This window comes from Ochotona curzoniae, unplaced genomic scaffold (assembly GCF_017591425.1).
Source record: "Ochotona curzoniae isolate NIBS_2020 unplaced genomic scaffold, NIBS_Ocur_1.0 contig_2723, whole genome shotgun sequence".
NCBI lineage: Eukaryota > Metazoa > Chordata > Mammalia > Lagomorpha > Ochotonidae > Ochotona > Ochotona curzoniae.
In genome coordinates, this window is record NW_024465573.1 from 13,438,637 (window position 1) to 13,459,926 (window position 21,290).

General features: G+C 39.1%; 1 protein-coding gene across 1 annotated transcript in view; it reads right to left on the reverse strand.

The window, feature by feature from the left end:
• Positions 1 to 6,721: 6,721 nt before the first annotated feature.
• LOC121153965 overlaps positions 6,722 to 21,290 on the reverse strand; it is a 31,137-nt gene continuing 16,568 nt past the window's right edge. Inside the window, exons 12-19 of the mRNA XM_040976718.1 lie at positions 17,946 to 18,200; positions 15,489 to 15,598; positions 14,634 to 14,807; positions 13,418 to 13,652; positions 12,127 to 12,270; positions 10,627 to 10,736; positions 9,071 to 9,174; positions 6,722 to 7,336 (exon numbers count right to left, since the gene is read on the reverse strand). Of these exons, the coding sequence (XP_040832652.1) occupies positions 9,076 to 9,174; positions 10,627 to 10,736; positions 12,127 to 12,270; positions 13,418 to 13,652; positions 14,634 to 14,807; positions 15,489 to 15,598; positions 17,946 to 18,200 (1,127 nt within the window). The 3' untranslated portion in view covers positions 6,722 to 7,336; positions 9,071 to 9,075. The remainder of the gene's footprint in view (positions 7,337 to 9,070; positions 9,175 to 10,626; positions 10,737 to 12,126; positions 12,271 to 13,417; positions 13,653 to 14,633; positions 14,808 to 15,488; positions 15,599 to 17,945; positions 18,201 to 21,290) is intronic.

Consider the following 21,290-nt stretch of genomic DNA (forward strand, 5'->3'; position numbering starts at 1 on the left):
TCTGGGGTCCAGCGCAATATCCAATTGGCTAATCCTTCATCTCCACGTGCCAGATTCCTTCTCAGTGCTGGTTCGTGTCCCAGCTGTGTGGACGATCACCTCAGCCCCTTTCCTGCTGCCTCGGGGGCGTGGCTTAAGCTTTCAGGCCCGCAGGTGCAGTGTGACCTCCACAGGGCTACGAGGTCAAGGGGAGTATACCTGAACATGACCTCTGACATCACCGGAAAGTCTGGGGAGATGGACATGCCATACAGCCAATTACAGCGTCTTTGGTGGGCGTGGGGTCTGCCGGAAGCTCCCTCCCACCCGCCCCTTCCTTACCCTTTAAACCCTGTAACCTGTGTGTAATAGAGCGGACGGTCCTCGCCAGCTTGTCTCCCGTGGTTCTTGCGGCCCGTCTGCTTCACCTCTGTGACCTCGGGGCCTGCTGGCAGGGCTGAACCCCGAGAACTGGCGCCTGAACGGGGACCCCAGAACTTCAAGACGCAAGACCTCAGGACTTCAGAACAGGGACAACAGAACTTCAAAACGTCGGGACTTCAGGACCTCAGGTAAAATTGGGTTAAGATTTTCCGCACTACCTGTGGGTTCCGAGTTTGCGCCGTAACCAGTAGGCTCTGAGGTTTTTCGCTCCAATTTGTGGGTTCAGACTTCATCCAGAGGCGGACACCCCCAGTTTGTGCTTTTGAGATTTTTACCTTTGGTTTGGTTTCTCTGTTAGAGGATGTTTGCTTGTTTGTGGAGCTCCTAGCACAGGTACTGTTTGCTTGTTTGTGGCCTTGAGGCGTAGGAATTCCAGAATTTTGGAATTGAAAGTGCAGAGTGGAGCTGCCCATTTTGAATTTGAGTGGGAGGAAGTTGAGACGCCACCCATTGGAAGCTTGACTGAATGCTTTGCTCTGGTAGCAATTCTTGGGGTGTTGATTCTGTTACCGGGGCCTTCTATTGCCAACAGCTGGTCGCTCTTGATTCATCCAGACTTAGGTTACCTGACTCTAAGTTTTTTGTTGCCTGTTCGATCATTTTTAAAAAATCTTTATGAAGTGATACAGAAGAAAAATCAAGGGAAAAAGAATGATTTTACAGAACTCTTTCCCTGGGCTTGTGAATTCTACCTTGGAAGGTCTTTTGTTGTGATAAACTTTTAGCAAACTGACTGACTTGACTTGCATGTCCATGGCAACTTTTGGGAATTTTAGAATTCAAAGAAGATATTAGTTTCTTGTAACTCTTAAAGGGTTCATTTGTGACATTTTCAAGAATGTGAAATTTATATTGTAAATAACTTGGTATGCAATTAAACTCTAACGCACTTTTGAATTATTTCAAGGTATAACTTAAAATAATGTGCTATTCATTGTATACAAAGCATTTTTATATGTTGAAGTAATTCTGTGGTTTTGGCAGGTTATCAAATTTCTCACTGCTTTAAGTAGGCAAAGGTTTTGTGTTTGTTTTAAAGGTATTTGAGTGATGATTTCATGGCAATAACTGACTCTAATCTATAATGTGTTATGCTAACAACAACAAAAATCTTGTTTCAGATGTTTTTAGCCATCTTTAAAAAGTTATCCAAGAATTCAAAGGTTTCGAATCCAAGAGCTTCCCTTAGTATTTTTACGAGGTCTCAAGAATGAATAGATTTACCTCCCGTTTTGAAGAGACAGGGGGTCAGGCTGATTGGATTATATTAAGATTTTTTTTATATATATATATATTAGATTATATATATTCTAATATATATTATATATACATATGTTATATCTTTTATATATTCCAATATATTAGAATATATAAGATTATATAGGTATATAAAATATATGTATATATACACACATATGTATATATATATTTTTTGCCAAATGGAGTAAAATTCTGTCATGTCAAAATGTTGTATACATCTATGGAGTTGTGAAGGTTTAATTTTAGTTTGCGAGCTCTTAATGATATAGCATTACAGTTATATCTGATTGCTCACTATGTATTCCTAGGATAGGTATATTACTGGGAAGACTGAAAATCAGATTTTTGCATTAATGGAGGGATTTCATCATGGTGACTCTTTTATCTCAGGGTCTTGGTTAAACCTACACCACCTCAGGGTCCCCGATGGGGGCATGCTCCGAGAGCTCTGCTAAAGAGGCTTTGATAGTTCAACAGTTCTGAATTCTGCCTATCTCACCATCCAAGCATGATGAAATGCCTCTAGAACCCATAGGTTGATGTAGTCCACCTTAGAGTCTTTGTGCAGATTTTCACTGCCAACACTTGGTTAGGGGTAATTTATCAAGTTGTTCTGTCCTCCAACCTCTATTATGGTATTAATGTATCCTCTATAGGCCCCAATGGAATGCTATATTCTCCATGTGCACATGGATATGCTGTCCACTGCTCCATCTAAGCCATTGAGGAGATCCAGCTCTGACACATGCACTCCACAGTCAGACCATGAACCTGCAATTCTCTCAATTGTTGGAGTTCTGTGTCTGAGTCCAGCAGTTCAGTTAGGTGGATTCCCAATGAAACTTCATCTAAGGTGATCCCAGACCTGATTCTTGTGTGTACTTGTCAATTCAGGATCTGTGACCGTTTGTTGCTCATAGCAGCTTAGGTTTGCACTGGTGGTTGCAATTGCTGGGTTAGTTCTATCTCCAGCCCTGTCCTCTACTCAAGCCAGTTGGTGTTACAGTCCAGCCTGATCCCATCCACCACACACTTGGCCATGTAACAAGTGGGGGAGCTGCAGCCCAGTGGGGTGATCTGCAATAACCCCTACCAGGCCCACCCCCTGCCCTGGATTCCATGCTTGCCAGTGTGTTCAGCAGACTGGTTCACTCTATCCCACATCCCATTCAGCTCTTATGCATATCAATGGGCTTTAAAGCCTATTTCAACCCAATCAGCCCCTCTATCCAGCCCACACACATGCCAGCAGGTGCTATTTGGTCTAGCCATGCTACCCCATTCCTGGTTCTCATGCTTACCAGTCAGAGTGGCAACCCAAGAGGGAAGTGGCTACTGTTTCTCTGCTGGGCTCGCTTCTACTTCAGTATCTTCCACACTCCAGGTGGTTCTATAATTTAGCTTGACAGAATTTGCCTCCTGTGGCATTATCTGCTAGCTGATGCTGTGGCAAAGCCCAACCACCCCACACCCACTCTGGCTTATGCATGCAACTGTAGGTACAGTCAACCCAACCTGGCCTTCCCCTGATCCAGTTCACATGAGGCCAGCAGATGTCTTACCTGGCCTGGTCTGCCAGCATTCCAACTCTCACACTTACAGTGGGAGTGGTGGTCAGCAGGGGAGCCTCATGAACCCCCAACTCCTTTCTCTCCCTATCCCCTGGGTTTCACTTGTGCTGATTGGGTGCTGTGGCCTAGTCTGGCATGGCCCTTCTCACCTTGACATTTGCCACTGGATGCTGTAGCCTGGCAAGGCACAGCCCACCCCAGATCCAGCTCACACTGGTTGGGGCTACAGCCTAACCTAGCCCAGCCTAGCACATTTAACTCCATTTCTGGGCCTCATGTGAGCTGGCTTGTGTTGTGTTCCAACCCAGCCAGACCCACATTCCATTCTGGAGCTTGGATTCGCCAGTGAGTGATATGAACTGGTCCATCCTGGTTAACCCCCAACCTGTGCCAAATGTATGCTTGTGGGTACTTTAACCTGGTTTGGTCTGGACTGCTCTCTATCATAGTCCTTGTGCTCACCAGCAGGAACTGTGTCCTGACAAGGAGTTTCCCAAGCTCCTCCATCTGAAACTCTTCAATGTCAGATCTTGTGCTCATCAGTGGGTCCATGGCCCAGCCTGACTTAGTCCATCTCCTGTCCTAGACAGTACAGTAGCCTTTCCAGACTGACCCTCACCCATTTCCAGTTCGGATGTTACTGCCCAGCCAAACCTGATCCATACCCAGACAAAGCTCACATATGGCTCAGCACTGACAGAGACCTAGACCCGTCTGTCCTACACCCTGGTTCTCATGAGCATCAGTGGGTGCTGGAGTCTAGCCTATTCTGGTGCACCTCAGATCCAGTTCACACTTATGCCAAGGGATACTGCAGCCATATCCAGAGCAGAGCACAGTCCCCACTCTGGCACTTGCACTCACCAATGGGAACCACCACTCAGCTGCGGCATTCCATTAGCGCCCCAACCAAGCCTTTTCCCAGGCACAGATTTCATGCCAATAGTTGGAGCTATTTTGCCCCGCCTGCCTAACTCCTAGGCCTGGACCACGTGCTTATCAGCAGGAGCTATGACCTACTAGGGAAGTTTCCAAGTTCCCCTACACTGCTGACTCCCAGGCTCAGATTGCATGCAAGCCATCTGGTCCTAGGCCTTTGCACGGCATAGCCTGCTCCTCCAGCTTGGCTTAGTATGAACTGGTGAATGTTGCAGCCCAGCCAGCCCCACACCCTGTTTTGAGATGCCCATGGAGGTGCTGTAGCCTGGACCTGCCCACATTATTCCTGGTCCCTGTACCCATGAGCTTTGGCAGGTTCCATAATCACACCTAACTCAGCCCATCCCCACCCCAACTCTTAAGCTAACCTGTGGGACTTGTATTTCCACAGGAGTTGGCCCACATATTCTCCACAAAATCTACCCCCCCCCCCCGGACCTGGTTCTCTCGCATGCTGGTTAGTGTCATGGCCCTACATAACGTGATCTGTTCCCTGTTCTGACATTCAGTCAGGTACTGGGAGATAGTCCTGCTAGACAGATCCCTAGCCCTAGCTTTTGGGTGGAGTGGTGTGTGGTGGTCAGCAATGCTCTATGCTAACAGACCCAACTCAGGACTCCCATGTGGGCTGGTACATGAATCTGACCCATACAGATCTTCCAGCCTCTCCCCTCCAAACTACCTGCAAGTACCGTGGCCATATCATTGGGTGTACCTCAGGATTCATTCATTGCCTACATGCAGAGTGGCTTTATCCATGGATATCCCTAGGCAGTAATTCCACACCCCCAAGACCCCAGGGCTCACAACTGGGTGACCAGTCGGACAAGCCCAGGACCCTCCCACCGCCTAGCAGTGGTGGATGGGGGATTTAGGATCCCCAGCAGGAAGCCTGGCCCGGCACTGATTTTCCAAGCCACAGCCAGATGGCTGGAAGATTCACACATCTGTGCCTCTGAACAGACTTACCTGGCAGTAACGCCCATTTTGTATATTACCTGGTATGAGAACACAATATGAACAATGCCATTGACTATCTCATAGGAAAATAAAATACAAGTCCCTTACACTCCCTAATTTCTATGCTGGTCTGTTTTTGATGAAAGCATGACTTCCACCTCTTTTCATCATGAATTTCAAAATATTAAATAATATGAGGTTCCTCAAAATTTTTTGGGAAAAAATTTGTTGCAGAGAAATTTTGAAACCCTGAAATCCATGTGTAGCCTTTTTTTTTCATAATCTGTATTTCCATGAATTTTCTGAAAATCCATTCTATATATTCAATGAAAAATATTTTCAATAATATAAACTTACTTTCCACAGAATATTGTCCTATAGATAGCTTTGGTTTTTTTATCCATCATTGTGGATCTGTAGCTTAATTTTCTTGTGTATAAATTGATCATAGTTGCCCTTCGTGCTTCTATCTCCTCTCGCTTCTAATTATAGCAGGATTTTTTAAAAAAAAAATATTGTGAATACACACACTCATGCATGCATGTGTAATTTAAAAATTGCCACCTTAAGTATTTTAAGTCCCATCCCCTGGGCTATACGTACATGGCATTTTGCAGTGATCAAGACCATCCACTTCCAGAATTTTTCCATATTGTAAAACTGAAACTTTATACTACTGAATATATAGCTCCCTCCCATATGTTGGGTATGATTTGGATGAATTCCATGAAAAGTCAAGTGTTGGAAACTTGGTCTCCGTGGTGGAAAGAAGTAACAGAATCTTTAATGAGATGGGTTCAGTGTAACATAATTAGTTCAGATAGTGCTGCCCTTAAAGAAATTAATGGCAATCTTCAATAACAAGTCAGTTCTCCCATGAGCAGATGGTCAGATATTGAGACTATCACAAATGTTTGGCCAAATCTGCAGTCAGCTAGCTTCATTACTGTTTGTATGCCACTTTGTGATGCCCACAAAGTGACCACTGTAGGGTGTCATTGAAACCATCAATCCATTCTCCAACTCTGTGAATCTGACTACTCTGAATTTATAAGTGGAATTCTATAATTTTTGTTTTTTAGTGACTGGCTTATTCCACTTAGCGTAATGCCCTGAAAGTTCAATCATATTGTGACATATTCCTGGATTTCTTTCCTTTTCAAAATTGAATAATATTCTGCTAGGGGTATTTTATACAAATTGTTAATTCATTTCTCATGGGTGCTTCCATGTTTTAGCTATCATGAATAACACTGGTATGAACAGGGGTCTAAAACTATCTCTTTCAGACTCAACTTTTAATTATTTTTAGTATATATGCAGAAATGAAATTCTGGATCATATAATAGTTATTTGTATGGATATATATATATATAAATTTTTGAATAAATCCTACATTGTTTTCAAAGTGTCTTTATTTTTATTGGAAAGGCAGGTTTACAGAGAGGAGAGACAGAGAGAAAGATCTTTTGTCTGCTGGTTCACTTCCCAGTGGTTGCAATGGCCAGAGCTGAGCCGATCCAAAGCCAGGAGCTTCTTTCAGGTCTTTCATGTGGGTAAAGGTTCCCAACATTTTGGGTCATCCTCTACTGCTTTCCCAGGTAGAAGCAAGGAGCTGGATGGGAAGTGGAGCAGCTGGGACATCTCCCATATCTTGGATTCTGTCGTTTGCAAGGCAAGGAGTTAGCCACTGAGCCATCATGCCAGGACCCTTGTACTGTTGTGTTTTTTATTTTTTTAATGATAGTTAGAACATTTTAAAATTCCTTTCAGTAGTACACAAAGTTTTCAATTTAGTGAACTCCTTACCAGCACTTGTGGTTTTGTTGTTGTTGTTGTTGTTGTTTTAATTTTTTGTTTTGCTAATATTCATCCTAGTGGTATCTCATTTTAATTATGGGCATCATTTTCATTTGATCTGTTTCTGGAGGTGTGTCACAGTGCCCTTGCCTCAGTAAGGTGCAGGTATTACATGAAACATAAAACAAGAAAATTCATTTAACTTATCCCTCTCCATTTATATTCACCCACCATGCTAATTGAAATTTCATTCTCTGTTGTGATGCAGGAAGGACACAGTTAATTTGTACTGCATTATAAAAGAATAAATATGTGAGCATGCTCTGTGCTGGTAATGGTGCTTCTTGAAGTTGACAAAGGAGGACTGGTCTGCCTAGGGCCTCCTGTGGAAAAGAGACAGAAGACAAGGTCATCCTGTTGATGCAGATGGCCTCGCTCTCATGCCCAGTCAGGATTCTTCTCCATCTGCATGTTCTTTTGGCACTTCCCCTTGCCTTCCATCTGTGACCTTTGCACTCCCTTTTTACTAAATAGTGATCTCTATGCAACCTAAGCTATATTACGTTGTTTCTCAAATTGTGCTAAATAATTTCCACATGTTTATTATACAACTATGATAAAGATTTTATAAAAATTTGCTATAATCCTCATTACTAGGCTTGTCACTATTTTTCTTAAATTGCCTGTGTCATTGTCTCGCTAGTTTTCATATACAGTGTCACTGCTTATTCTGTTCCACAATTAGTATCTGCTGTTCCCTGTGCTGGGACACTTTTCTTGCATCCGAGTCACAAAGTACATCCACCCCCCCCCTCACCAAAATCTGTCCTGTCTTTGTTCTGATTTTGTCATTTCAAAGATGCTATTCTTGAATAATCTGTAACAATAGAACATCCATGACCTCTTCTTGGCTTTTTTTCTCTATTTTTTTTCTCAACTCTTACCACTTTCTGATGTATAATATATTTATTTACCTGTTGATATGAGAGTCTGCTTCCATTGACTAGAGAGCATACACTTTATAAGTGCAAACATTCTGTTTACCTGGTTAATAGAATGTGGCACAGGGGTGATAAACATCAGTCAGATAAATACCTCAGTGCCCATACAGAGTCCTATTGGTCGAATTAGGTACTGAAAATGGTCCTGTGGCTAGATCTATACAATTTTACCACTGGATGTCATATACTAAAGATCGCAGGGATAAATATTTGTAATGTCGAGAAAAATCTTACTGTAAAATACAGTTTTATGTGTGTTGCTAAGGAGGTCAATTTCACACTTATGGTACAGGGCAATATAAGGTTTTCATAAATGAGTAAAATAATTATTGGATCTAAACTTAGTGCAGTCATAGAACAAAAGGCGTGACCCTCCATTTTTTTTTGTTGTTGTTTGTGTGTTTATTTCAGAGTCTGATACAGTGTTTCACAATACAGTGTGTGTGTGTGTGTGTGTGTGTGATGTTGTACTCAAGTGAACTGATACACAGGAGTGTCACATACTGAGAAGATTTCAAAGTTCTTTATTGCTGGCGATAGAGAGTGGACTCCTGCCCCAAAGAGCTCTCGACCCTGAACTACAGAGTAGTAGGGTTTATGAATGCAAACAGCACCAACTGGAAAGGGGGCAGGAGAACTGAGCTGCGGCACAACTATCTTTTGTTGTTGAGACAGGTGAGACTCACTTTTCTCCTAGTCATGCTGGAATAGCGTTAGAGTGTGCTTGCCAAGTCGGGTGTGGTTTTCTACGCCTGGTTATAGTCTCACAGGTGGGAGGGGTGCCTTACTAAGCTCAAGCCTGTTATTTCACAAAATTGAGAGAGAGAGAGGAGACACAGAAAAAAGAAGAATGAAATAGAAGTATAATTGGAAACATGTGCATTTCTTTTATACTCCTTCCCACTTTGCTTTTTCATTGCTTATCACTCCTTGGTATAACTATGTCTACTCATTGATTAGCCAGAAAATTCATACACATAGAATAAAAATTAGAGAAATAATTACTAAATTACAACAAAGATTATTATTTTGATCATTTGAGCTTATAATTGGGCCGTACCACCAAAATTACTTCTCCCTTTATTTAACCCACCACCACCAACTCCTGATGCTTACGATTTTTAGTTTCCAGGAAAGAGGTAGAAATATCTTGTCATGGACAATCGCTCAATGGTGGGCATCTGTGCTTTAACACGTGGCTTTTCAAACGACTGTTGGACCTAAAGTGAAAAAGAAACTGTAGTTGGGGACTGGTGTTGGCATAATGTTAGTTAGCCCATATTGGCAATGCTGGCATTCCATTGAGTCCCTGATGCTCCACTTCCAATTCAACATCCTGTTAAGGCATCTGGGAAAGCAGCAGACCAGTTATGTCCTTTGGCCCCTGCACTCGTGGGAGAAACATGTGGTATCCTAAACCAAAATATTCCATAGTGAAGTTGTTCCAAGGGTTGATGAAAACAAACCCATAAGCATTGCAAACTCCCAGAACTTTTACTCTGTATTTCAGAATTTACAACTCATAAAATATGAGATTCTTTGCATCCAAATGCACATGAATGCCTAATCTAAGATATTTCAACCTCTACGTTCTCTTTTTCCTTTGTTATCTCTTCCAAAAACCAGAATTAGGAAGATATTCTACTTTTTTCAAGAAAACTCAAGTGGCAGAATTTTGCTTTCATAAAATTGAACACCGTATAACTTTCAAATGCTTACCACAAAGATGACCTCTTTCAGTTTTTTGTTTTGCTTATCATGAGATGATCAATGATACCCTACTTCTGCTGATTGCATTATTTCTTGTCTTTTCCTAGGGATCCCTTTGAAAGCATAATGTCTAATTTCTGTTGACCCAGCAAGGTGCTTCCATTTAGAATTGGGTGCTTTGTCATTGAAAATGTAACCTAGCCAAAATGCCTAATGTAGATCCCTACCCTGTTTTTCCTGCTGGAGCTTTACTTTTCTGTGCAGTGTGAATTCTAAGATTGCTGTGATTTCCTGTGTTTGAAATTCCGCTAGTATCTCTAAAAAAGAACTTTTTAAAAATTTATGCATCTGCATATTCAGTAAATATTGGTTATCTGTTATATGTCAGGCACATTGTAATGTTGAGCAAATATCTACCTTCATTAAGCTTGCATTTAAGAGAGTGAAGCCAAGTAAAGAACACACACACATAAAACTTATTGTGGATTGCTGGTGATAAGAGATTTGTAGAAAAATGAATGAAGGCCAGGAAATAAGAAATGCCTTGAACTGGGAAAGGTATTCATGTATCCTCTCAAGAACATCCATTTAAAGGATTTTTTTCTCCTTCGTTTTCTTTCTCAGGTCTACATAATTTTATTTGTAACTTTTATTGCTATCAGGAGTCACACATTTGAGGTCTACCAGACAGACCACTTAAAACATGTATTTAATAAATTATTCAGTGAAAGCATTTTGATATACTTTATAATTTCTGCAACTTTCAGCATACAAACTTAAAATTCATGCAGTTTTATTCTGTGTTTCAATCCCACAGGGCATATTCATATCTTATTTTTTTCCCCTAAACCTGATTTGAGTTACCCGAATGACAGAAATCAAGCACCACCCTACTTGGGCTTTCCTGAAGAGTTTGTCATGAACAACTAAGTGAATGATCACAAAAGTGTAGATAATCTTACCTTCCTAAATACTTCCTCTAGATGACAGCACCAGGAATACTTTTGGAAGCAAGAGATGAGCTGTGTGATGAAGAGAGAGCCCTTTCTGACATCTCTCCAGGACACATTATCTGTGAAGACAGAGAGGGCTTTCATGTGTCTTCTGTTACTATTACATGTTTATGTTTTTGAGGCTGTGTATTTGAGGGAACACTATTCAAAAATGTATAATTTAGACACTAACTTGATGTGTTTAGGAAAGTCATGTAAAACCAATCAAACTCACTTTCAACAGAAAGAAAAAAAAACACTGACAAAGGAAAGAAAAGCTAAAGGGGCAATTTGTTAGAATTGCAAACATTTGCATATTGACAGCATTGCTGTTGGAACTGATTCTGTGCTTAAATTCAATCATTTAATTCCAAAGAGGTTTCAAACACAACTGGAAGTATCTCATTTTACAGAAAATGGAATGAAAGCTCACAGGAAGCAGAGAACATCTCCAAACTACATACAATGAGGAAAGAGTAAAAACTAGTCACCTGGTTACAAATTATGTCCAGATATCTTTCACAATCTTAACAAACTGAAGGGACACATAGATTCATAGAAGACCAAAATGTCATAAAGACTTACAATATAATACAGTGTCAACAGTTAATAATATATCATGTACTGAAAAAGGTACTGAAGGGAGGGTTATTTCTCTAGGAGGATTTTATTTCATTTTCCTTTGAAAGAGAGAAGAGTTAGAGAGATCTTGTATCTGGAGGCTCACTCTCTGGATGCCCATGGAACCAGTTTCGAGCCAAGACAAAGACACAGGCCTGCAACTCCTGCCACACTTTCATGTATGTGCCAGAGAGCAAGGGAGCTGAGCTATCCACCTGCTGACCCTCAGGTATACATCAACAGGAAGCTGGCCTCAGAAACGGAGATGGGACATGAATCCGCACTCAGAGAATGTGAGCAGTCAAAGCGGCGTCATAAATGATACACCACACATACACGGGAGACAGATCCTGTGCTGTGTCCTTATCACACAGAGACAAATTGATAATGACAATGATGATGAAGAGGAGGAAGGAGGCAAGGAGGGTTGGAGAAAAGTGAGGAAGGAAGTCACAGTCAAAAAGAAGCAAGAGAATGAAGGAAAAGAGGACTCGTTCAGAAAATAAACATGTTTCTAGGACAATGGTGTTGGTTTCGTATTTATTTTTAAAACATTAATTTGTATAGTTAGTATGTCATGTTTTAAAGTCAGTTTGCAGTCAACAAAGAGATTTGAAAAGTTACAAAATTTGTAAATTAAAAGCAGTCTAATTAAACCTCCTTAAAAATGCCCAAACACCATTAAAGTGCAAACTTTATAATCGAAATATTTTTAACATGTGTGTTTGTGTACCGATAGGACAATACAAATAGATGGACTCAAAATCTGTAGTCTATCTTAGTTTCCTACAATCACTTAAAAATAACACGGGGGCCACAAATCCCTGTCCGGGACTGAGAGATACGTACGTGGCGTGGAAGAGCAGAAGGCAATGAAATCCTTCTCCACGTGGGTCTTGTAAATGGCATCATCCTGCAGGCTCTCGGGTGACTCTGACGAGCTGTCAGCCATGGTGGTTGGAGAGTCACTAACCCAAATTTCTCCACGGTTTGCTGTAGGGACAGCCACCTTTTAAGCACCAATATCCTCTTCTCTACGTGAGTATCAGTTGCTCATCTCATTGCTTTGAAATGCTCATTCTAGTTTCATATACAGCTGCCTTGCCTTTCCTCTAGTGTCATTGAGCAACAGTGCAATTAAGAGCGGGAACATCAGGTCAAGTACAGGCTTTACTATAATACTGGCAGAGGGTCCTGCGTGAGAGCCTAGTGGTTAAAGCCTCATGTTGGACGCCCAGGATCTCATAAGGGCACCGGTTCCTATCCAGCTGTTACACTTCCCATCTAGCTCCCTTTTGTGGCCTGGAAAAGCAATCAAGAATGACCCAAAGCCTTGGGACCCTGCACCCTTGTGGGAGACCTGAAAGAAGCTCCTGGCTTTGGCTTGACTCTTCTCTGGCTGTAGTGGCCATTCAAGAGTGAACCAGTGGATGGAAGATCTTTCTCTTTGTATAACTGCCTTTTCCAATAAAAAATCTAATATATTTATAAATGAAAAAATGTATACATATATAATATTGTATATAAATATAATGTATGTATTTATATATTTCCAATAAATAAATAGATATATATACACACACACATATATATACCAGCAGCACCCTTGTACTTGAAAAGAGGTATAGCCTTAATTTCATAATTTCAGAGCATAGTTAGCATTTATTAGCTAAATTATTTCTGCCTTTTTGCTGAAAATTAAAGTTTTTAATAGCTGCACAGGAATCAAAAATCAGGGGAAAAGGTGAACATTTTGACCTCACTACTTCGGTTCTCTTCATGTCTCCTTTCATCCTTCAATAATGTATGAGACAAAAAGTGTTGTTATTATGATCCAACATTTAAGTAATAAATATCAAAAGGCCTACAAAACTTTTGCAAGTTACAGTCTCATTAAGATAACCCTATTTTAGTGTTTGAATATTTTTGTTTAAGCCTGATGTCAGGATTCTAAACAGTCTCTACTACTGTCATGGATTAAGTTTCTGAGTTGAACTACAACCCTTAGGTTTTGTTTCTTAATAAATCAACTTAATTTTTGTTTATTTTATTTGGATGGGATTAATAGTGCTTGCTGCAGATTCAAATTATCTGTCATACTCGCCCGCCTAACTTTCAGATTTTCGTCTAAAGGACTCACCACCCCTGCAGGCCTGTACAATGATGACCTTGGGTTTGTCCTTCAGATTGACACAGTTGCGGTTGTTGAGTATCTGGAAGATCGTGTCGTAAGGCAGCACATCTTTCTTTTTGTCACTGTGCATAACTCCACAGATGCCATCCAGGATGCCGTGAGACATGAGCACCACAAATGTGCTGTCTGAGGAACTGTGCTCAGGCCGAGCAGCAAACTCCTGCAGCACTGATTTCATATCCTGGAAAAGGCCAAGGCTGTGTCACTTCAGCAGGACAAATGTGAAAATTAGTCCAACCATCCTGGTTCCAATGAGCAACGCAGACAACGTATGTGACATTCTGATCATGCACTTTCATCTGGAGTCTACCTATGATTGCTTTGTCTTTTCTTTCTTGGAAAAGCTGTCTTCTTTTACATGCAATTAGGTCCATCTCATTAGCTTTTCCTATCTAAAACTTCCATTTTTCTCCTTCTAAAATTCTTTCTACTGGGCTTAAAATATAATCAACCTTCTGTTCTCATGCTACTGCACTGTCCAGGATACTCCCTCTTTTCCTTTAAATTTCAGCATTTCTGGTCTTTTTTTTGAGCCCTTCTGTGTGTCATTTCATTTTCAGTGGATCCTATTCACCTGGAATCCCTTCTACTTGGAAGGTGTTGCTGCTCGTCTTAGCCATGTGGTTTATGGCATGTTCCTGTCATCTCTTCACAAACTCTTTTCTTCGTCACACTCTCAAATATTGCTCTCCATCTACAAGGCTAATGTAGACACACATATTTAAAAAAAATCTGAAATTATCCATGTTGCTTATAGTTTGATTATTCTCCATTTTAGCCAGTTCAATGTAAACCTCAGGGAACCATTTCTTGGTATTAAAAACCCCGCCCACACCAAATCAACACTCACTGTTTTATGAGAGCATGTCTGGTCAATGTACACTACTCTAAATTTTTGGGGGGTAATATTCAGGCTGAAATGCCAAACACTGCATCAATCACATTTTGATTGTCTAGTTTCACAGAATTAGATATTTAAATCTTTTTTTAAAAATACAGATTTTATCTATAAAATGCTTTCATTTTTGCAAACATATACACACAAACATACACATTTAATCTGAGATGGTGAAAACATTTGCTTAACAATAGAAACCTGACGTGTTAGTGGAAGATGTGCGTTGGCAGTACGTGAATTTAGGTATATTCGAGGGGCTCATACCTTGGCTGTGAGTTTCTCTTTAACATCCACAGAATAGTCCAGGTCCTCAAGCAATTTCTTCATCCCTGCGATGTCATGATTAGCCCCAGTTCTCCGAGGAAGGCGGTCAAACTCTGTGTTGCATATGATGAGAGCCAGGCGAGTGCGATCCTTTCTCTCCTTTATTGGGTAGATCTAAAGGAAATGTGTATGAAGTGAATTTGGCTTATGTATTACAATCCCATGCATGCTTCATCATTGCCGTGCTATAATCACACATGCATGCCTTTTCCCTTAACCTCTGCCAGAAGATAATAAAGAACCAGGAGATATTTGAGATGGTTAGTCAAGAATCTTGAAAAGCGATAACGATTCCCAACCTCTCTTCCCTTTTCTTCTCAACCTTGTCAGATCTACATAGAGCTTCCAAATTTTAGATCAAATTTGTCACTTAATCTATGATAAGGGAATGCAATTAAGACCATATGCTCTAGATAGCATTGTTACACCATTTTGATAAACATCAATTTATGGTGATATAAGACTAATTATATTTTGAAATATGCTTAGTGTCAAGAATTTAGAAGTAGAATCAAATGATTACTATATTTGTGCATAATCTTTTTTTGATTCTTTGACTATCGCCAAAATTGTCATGGATCTCAAATAGACAAGAGGTTGAATAAATAAATAAATAAATTGATTTGAATTGTAATATAGGATTGGAAGAGGATTAGAATCTCCATGAAGACGCATGATTTTTTTTTAATCCAAATGGTTATCACTATTACTTGACTTGACCGCTTTAAGAAATTTTACATTTAGCAAAAGCACTTATTTCTCTCCTTTCTCTGTTCCAAGCAAAGAGAACCGTACCTCTTCAGCTTTTTCTTTACGCAGTTTCAGAAAGTCTTCAGAAGGACAGAGCTTGAGAGTATCTGTAGATTCTTCTAAGTTTTCTGGTATAGTCTTGGTTTCTGGAAAAACTGAAAGATACAACACAAAATGTAAAGTATCTTTTTGCCTCTATGATCCAATCTATTATCTGTGAGTATTAAGAGGGATGAAACTACTGGAAATAAAACTTTTGTTTTAGCATAAAATACTTGTAATCTAACTTCTACCCTTAGCAGGCACATTGTCTCTAGGAGGGCAGAGAGCTTGTAGTTTTTGCTGGAGAATCAGACCCACCCAAAAGAACAAAAATATCCTGTGATAACTATGGAGAAGATACCGTGATTATTTGTGTCAAATTTGTCCTTTCCAAACTTGTTATAAATAATTTGATTCTCATTATTGATTTTACTCTAGAATTTTCATTCTGCCGTGATGACTTTCAGTTATCTGAGTAAGAGTATTTTGAGATATTTATCAGAAGTATATTCATCTGAAATATCCTAAGACTTGAATGTGTGTTTTAAAGTTTCCTGCTATTGACATTAAAATTAAAATAAGCAAGGTATATTATTTTTGATGATACATTTTATTTACCATAATAAATCCAAAATAAGCTACAACTGAAATACTTAACAGATATATGTATGGAGTTAGTGGCTGACATAGTAAATGATACATTCTCATTTGATGGACTTTTTTCCTTTATCCAAAGTTCCATTTGTTTTGGATTTATTAGCATGCTTGGAGGATTTTCTAACTCAAAATAAGAGTATATGACTCCTTTAAGTAGCAGACATTAGGGATAATTGAAGCCCATTGCTACAAAAATGGTTAACCATTTAGATGGATATAGGTGAAAAATATAATACTTGATGGCACGGGTTTAAAGATTCTATTAATTATAATGATGCTTACGCCAAGGCCCAAGAATGTAAATGCATAATTAACTCATTTTGGAAAAGTCTGTTTCTGTGTCATAATGGTCTAATCACTAGAAAATTACTCACAAAATATTTTTTCCAACATTGTTTGACCTCGTTTGTCTGAGATTGGCAAGAGACTGTGAAATTAAAGAACTCTTCTCCAAAAGAGAAAAGGAGGGCTCACAAATAGAAGTGTACTGAGATCTAATTTAACATGGTTTCTGTTCACGGACGATGTAGAAAATCATGTTTTTCATATCAGTTATACGGACCTACCAATATATTCTCTGACTTTATTTAAATGGGTAAAATAATATTACCCTCTATGAAATTTTTAGTTCAGTGTTTAATTTTTTTTCCTAGGTTACTCATTTTCATTAGGATTTCAATAACTACCTTTCTGGAAAGTGTGACATAAACTTAAGCTGCAAAGAAGGAGCATGCTGAAGAATATGTGTGAGGATGTCAAACCTTTTGAGAATTTGTTCTGAATGCCATGCAGGGACAACAAGCTCTCCTTTCCAGATTCCAAGAAATTCAGCCCCTCGGGAGATCTCCAGAATCCTAGGACATTCTCTGTTGAGAAAGTATAATTTTTAATACAAAGTTTCTATGTACAGGTTTGGAGAAATTCCTAACATACAATACTGAGGCAAAAAAAAAAAAAAAGTTAGCATTTCTGTCTTACAGCCAGGAGTCAAAGTAGTATGAAGACAGCTCCCTTTGTCACAACATGTTATATATATGGAAAGGGGGCTTCTGCCCAAAGACAGTCCCCGAGTCTGGCAGTACAACAGAAACAAATACTAGATCTGCAAGTTTAGTCAATTAGGTCAGCTTCGCAGCTGAAAGTTCTGGAATTCCTTTGAAATGATGGGAAAAGGAGAAGTCTGGTATACAGTGGAATCAGCTGTCTCATCAGGTGAAAATCCAAGTGATTACTTTTGATTAGCAGTTTTGGCACATGATATATATGTGAATATCTTAAATGTAGTAAATACATATTTGGACTCATCATATCCCCCCCCAGTACTTTTGTCGAGGAATCTTAAAGGTACATCCTAGTCCAAGTGCTTTTCTACTCCAGCTCACTCAGTTGGCACAGAGTACTCAAAGTGGACTGCAGAAATGCTAAATCCAGGTAGAACGCAGGGAGCTGTTTGGTCCTTCAGGAAAGCTTCCACACACGCCCCATTTTGGTTGCCAGGTTTGCTGAGCGCATCGATTGTTTCCTTTTAATGCCTGTTAGGTTCCTGGATGGTCACTGACCTCCGCAGGCCGCATTATCTTTGATTTTGTTTAAACTAAGATTATTTTGATGTCATTTCAATTTTGAAATAAAACACTTAAAAGATGTCAGCTTAAATATTAGTATGAATGACAAGGTGAGCTGTAACGTGGCTGTGATCGATTTAGGGAAAATGAAACAGCAGAAATGGAAGGATAGCCCATCCTAGAGGACATTGAGTGGGTCTTACAGCTGAAATGTCATAGTGAGTGAGTGCAGTCTTACCTTGGAGTTCAGTGGAGTATTGACCAAAGTTTAAAAGGGTTTGTTGCAACTTTTGACTGTTTTCATGGTGCTTATCCCGCATAGAAGACATCAAGATCTGGGCCTTTTCATGAGTCTTGGCATTATAAAACTTTTCCTTTTCTGCTTTATCTAATTTCACCACATTTTTTTCCACCAAATTATCCATAAAATTAGTCGCAACAGTTTTGCCCACAGATTCCAGCACCTTAAGTGTATTTTTGAAATTGTTGTCTTCTGTTGGAAATAGAAGACAGTTTTAACTTTGGCACTGTTTAACTTTTCTCCCTCACTTTAAACCCGGCTTTGGATAATGTGAAACAGCTGTGAAAATGCTTTCTATTTCATCATGTCCTCCATGAATAACAACTCTTTCATTGTAGAGTTTCCTTATCTCAATAAATTTACACCAGATTTTGTTGAATGATTCACTGCGACCTAAGGTTTTCCAAACTTTTCACTTCCCTTCTGTGGCATTAGGTTTAATGCTGAGCTGCTGACGACTGTTGCTTAATATCTCTTTTTCTTATGCTCTCAGCCTGGGATCACAATGACTCATCTAGAATGTATTCTTTGAGGGAAGTCCATGGTCTTGGCTAAACTACAAATTCTTTCCACTCAACGCAAACATTTTTCTTCTCCCATGTACTTAAGGTTTGGTTTTCTTATTTTTTTTTTTTTTTTTTTTTTTTTTTGGTTAAAATACATTAACTGGTAGACGAAATGTTTACTCCAGGCTGACTGCAGTTGTTGTTTTTTTTTTTTTTTCACCATGTTACTGGAATCCCAAGCTGGAACAATTAAATAGAGAAACAAAAAGAACTATAATTGAAAGCAAGGCATTAATTGTCCACATTTATAGACAACGTGATCTTTTATATGTAGAAATTTCTAAAGACTATACCAAAAGCCTGTTTAGAACTAGTGAATGAGTTAAATAAAGTTTCAGAATACAAAATCAACATCTAAAAATAATGTTTCTATACACTTTAAAACTATCTACAAGATTGATACAATTTGAGAATTTTTCTAATAAATAAAAAAATTAAATGTAAGTTTATCCAGACAAATGAAAGATGTTTACACTAAAATCTATGAAACATTTATGTTAGAGAATGAATAAAATACATAAATAAAAAGGTACTCTATGTTCATAGTCTGGGAGAATTTAAAATATTAAAATGGTTATACTACACAAAACAGCCTATAGTTTCAATGCGATTTCTATAAAAATGCCAATGACACTTTCTGCAGAAATAGGAGAAAACAACCCTAAGATTTGTTTAGAAATCTGAGAAGTTCTTCAAGTTCTTCATAACCAAAGCAATCGTAAGCAAATAGAATAGAACTGCAGTTATCTCATTATTTCATTATAAAACATGCTGGAAAGCTATTGTAACCAAGTATGCATGTTACTAGCATAGAATCATAGAAATAGAAAATGGTACAGTATAAAAATTCCAGAAATAAACCCAAGTATTTACAGGCAGCTGAATTTTAACAGTGATGTGAAGAACGTGTATTGGAGACAAAAAGAGTCTCTTTAAGTGCCATTAAGCAAAACTGACACATGCAAAAGAATGAAGACACACTTTTATTTCATTCACATAAAAAATAATTAGAATGTGTTACATACTCAAATACAGCACTTTAATACTAATAACAGAACCATAGGACATGCTCTATGATGTTGATGTGGGCGACAATGTTTTGAATATTGTGACAAAAATACAGACCACAAAATTGAAGATTAAAAAATGAGATAGCTCAAGCTTTCACATAACAAAGCAGAGGAAATTTACAAAAATTCAATATCAGGAAATCAAATAAACCATTTAAAATTAGACTCAGGACCAGAACAGAGAGTGTACATAAAGATGGCTAGAAGATACCCGAAAATACTCAATATTTGTAATAATCAGGAAAATGCAAATTAGAACCTCAATGATGGATCACATCATACCTGTGAGAATGTCTAGTATCAAAAGCACAAAAACAAGTACTGCACCCTGGCACTGTACCCTAGTGGCTAGAGTCCTCGCCTTGTTAAGATGTCTGTGGCTCACATTGGAGTGTCTGGGTTTACTTCATGGCTCCAGCACCTTCCTTTAACTTCCTGTTGCTGCTGAGCTGTGGTTATGTTTCTAGTACTCCTGCGTGAGGCCTCTATTACATTCCTGACTCCTGGATCTGGTCCCAGCACAGCTCGGGCCCTTGTGAAGAATTTGGTGAATAAATCAACAGGACACCCCTGCCCCCTGCCGCCACTCAAATGAATAAATACTGCTGAGATTATATTTCAGTCGCTTTCATCACACAAAAATGATAAACATATAAGGTCATGGTAATTAATACTAAGCAAACATTATTTTAATCTGTAAAAATTTACAGCATTGATTATAGGTAATGAGCAAGTGACTAAAATATTTAGATTCAATCTAGATGTATGTTGCAGTATTAAAACTCATACATTCAAGCCCAGCACAGTGGCCTAGCGGCTAAAGTCCTCACGTTAAGCGTGCCAGGATCACATATTGACACCAGTTCTAATCCCGGCAGGTCCACTTCACATCCAGTTCCTTGCTTGTGGCCTGGGAAAGGCAGTCGAGGACGGCCCAAAGCCTTGGGACCCTGTACCATGTGGGAGACCTGGAAGAGGCTCCTGGCTTTGGATTGGCGCAGAACCAACCATTGTGCTCCCTTGGGGGTGAATATCGGATGGAAGATCTTCTTCTCTGTCTCTCTTCCTCTCTATATATCTGACTTTGTAATAAAAATGAATAAATCATCCATTCAACAGTTAATAAGCCATATTTTTCCATATCTCACAAACTTATTATATTTAATGTTTACAAATAAATGGTTTATTTTAAACTTTTATTCTCTAGCAAATGATATTTAACTCCCATGTACAGGAAAATATCAAAGCCTGTTGAGATTACATCTCTTCTGGCTCCTTGTGCATCACTCTAGGGCCCAGTGTTTTGAATGAGTCAGTTAAGCAACTGTTCTGGAGCCTCAAATGAGCACCAGTTTGAGTCTCAGCTACTCTATTTCTGAACCATTAGGCAAGAGAACCAGCAGATAGAAAATCTTTTTCTTTATGCCATTCAAATAAAGTCTCTACCTCAATTTAAATTTTGATTTTTATCTGCTAAATATTTTCAAATCTGATCACTTATCTCAATTCTGGTTATTACTTCCGATTTGTTAAAAATCCTCCCTTTATCAATCAGTCCAAAAATCTTATAATTATGCTTTTATTTTTCTCATAGATTCTTTATAATGAAATAGGAGTGTTCGCTATCTAGATTTATACATTGAAGT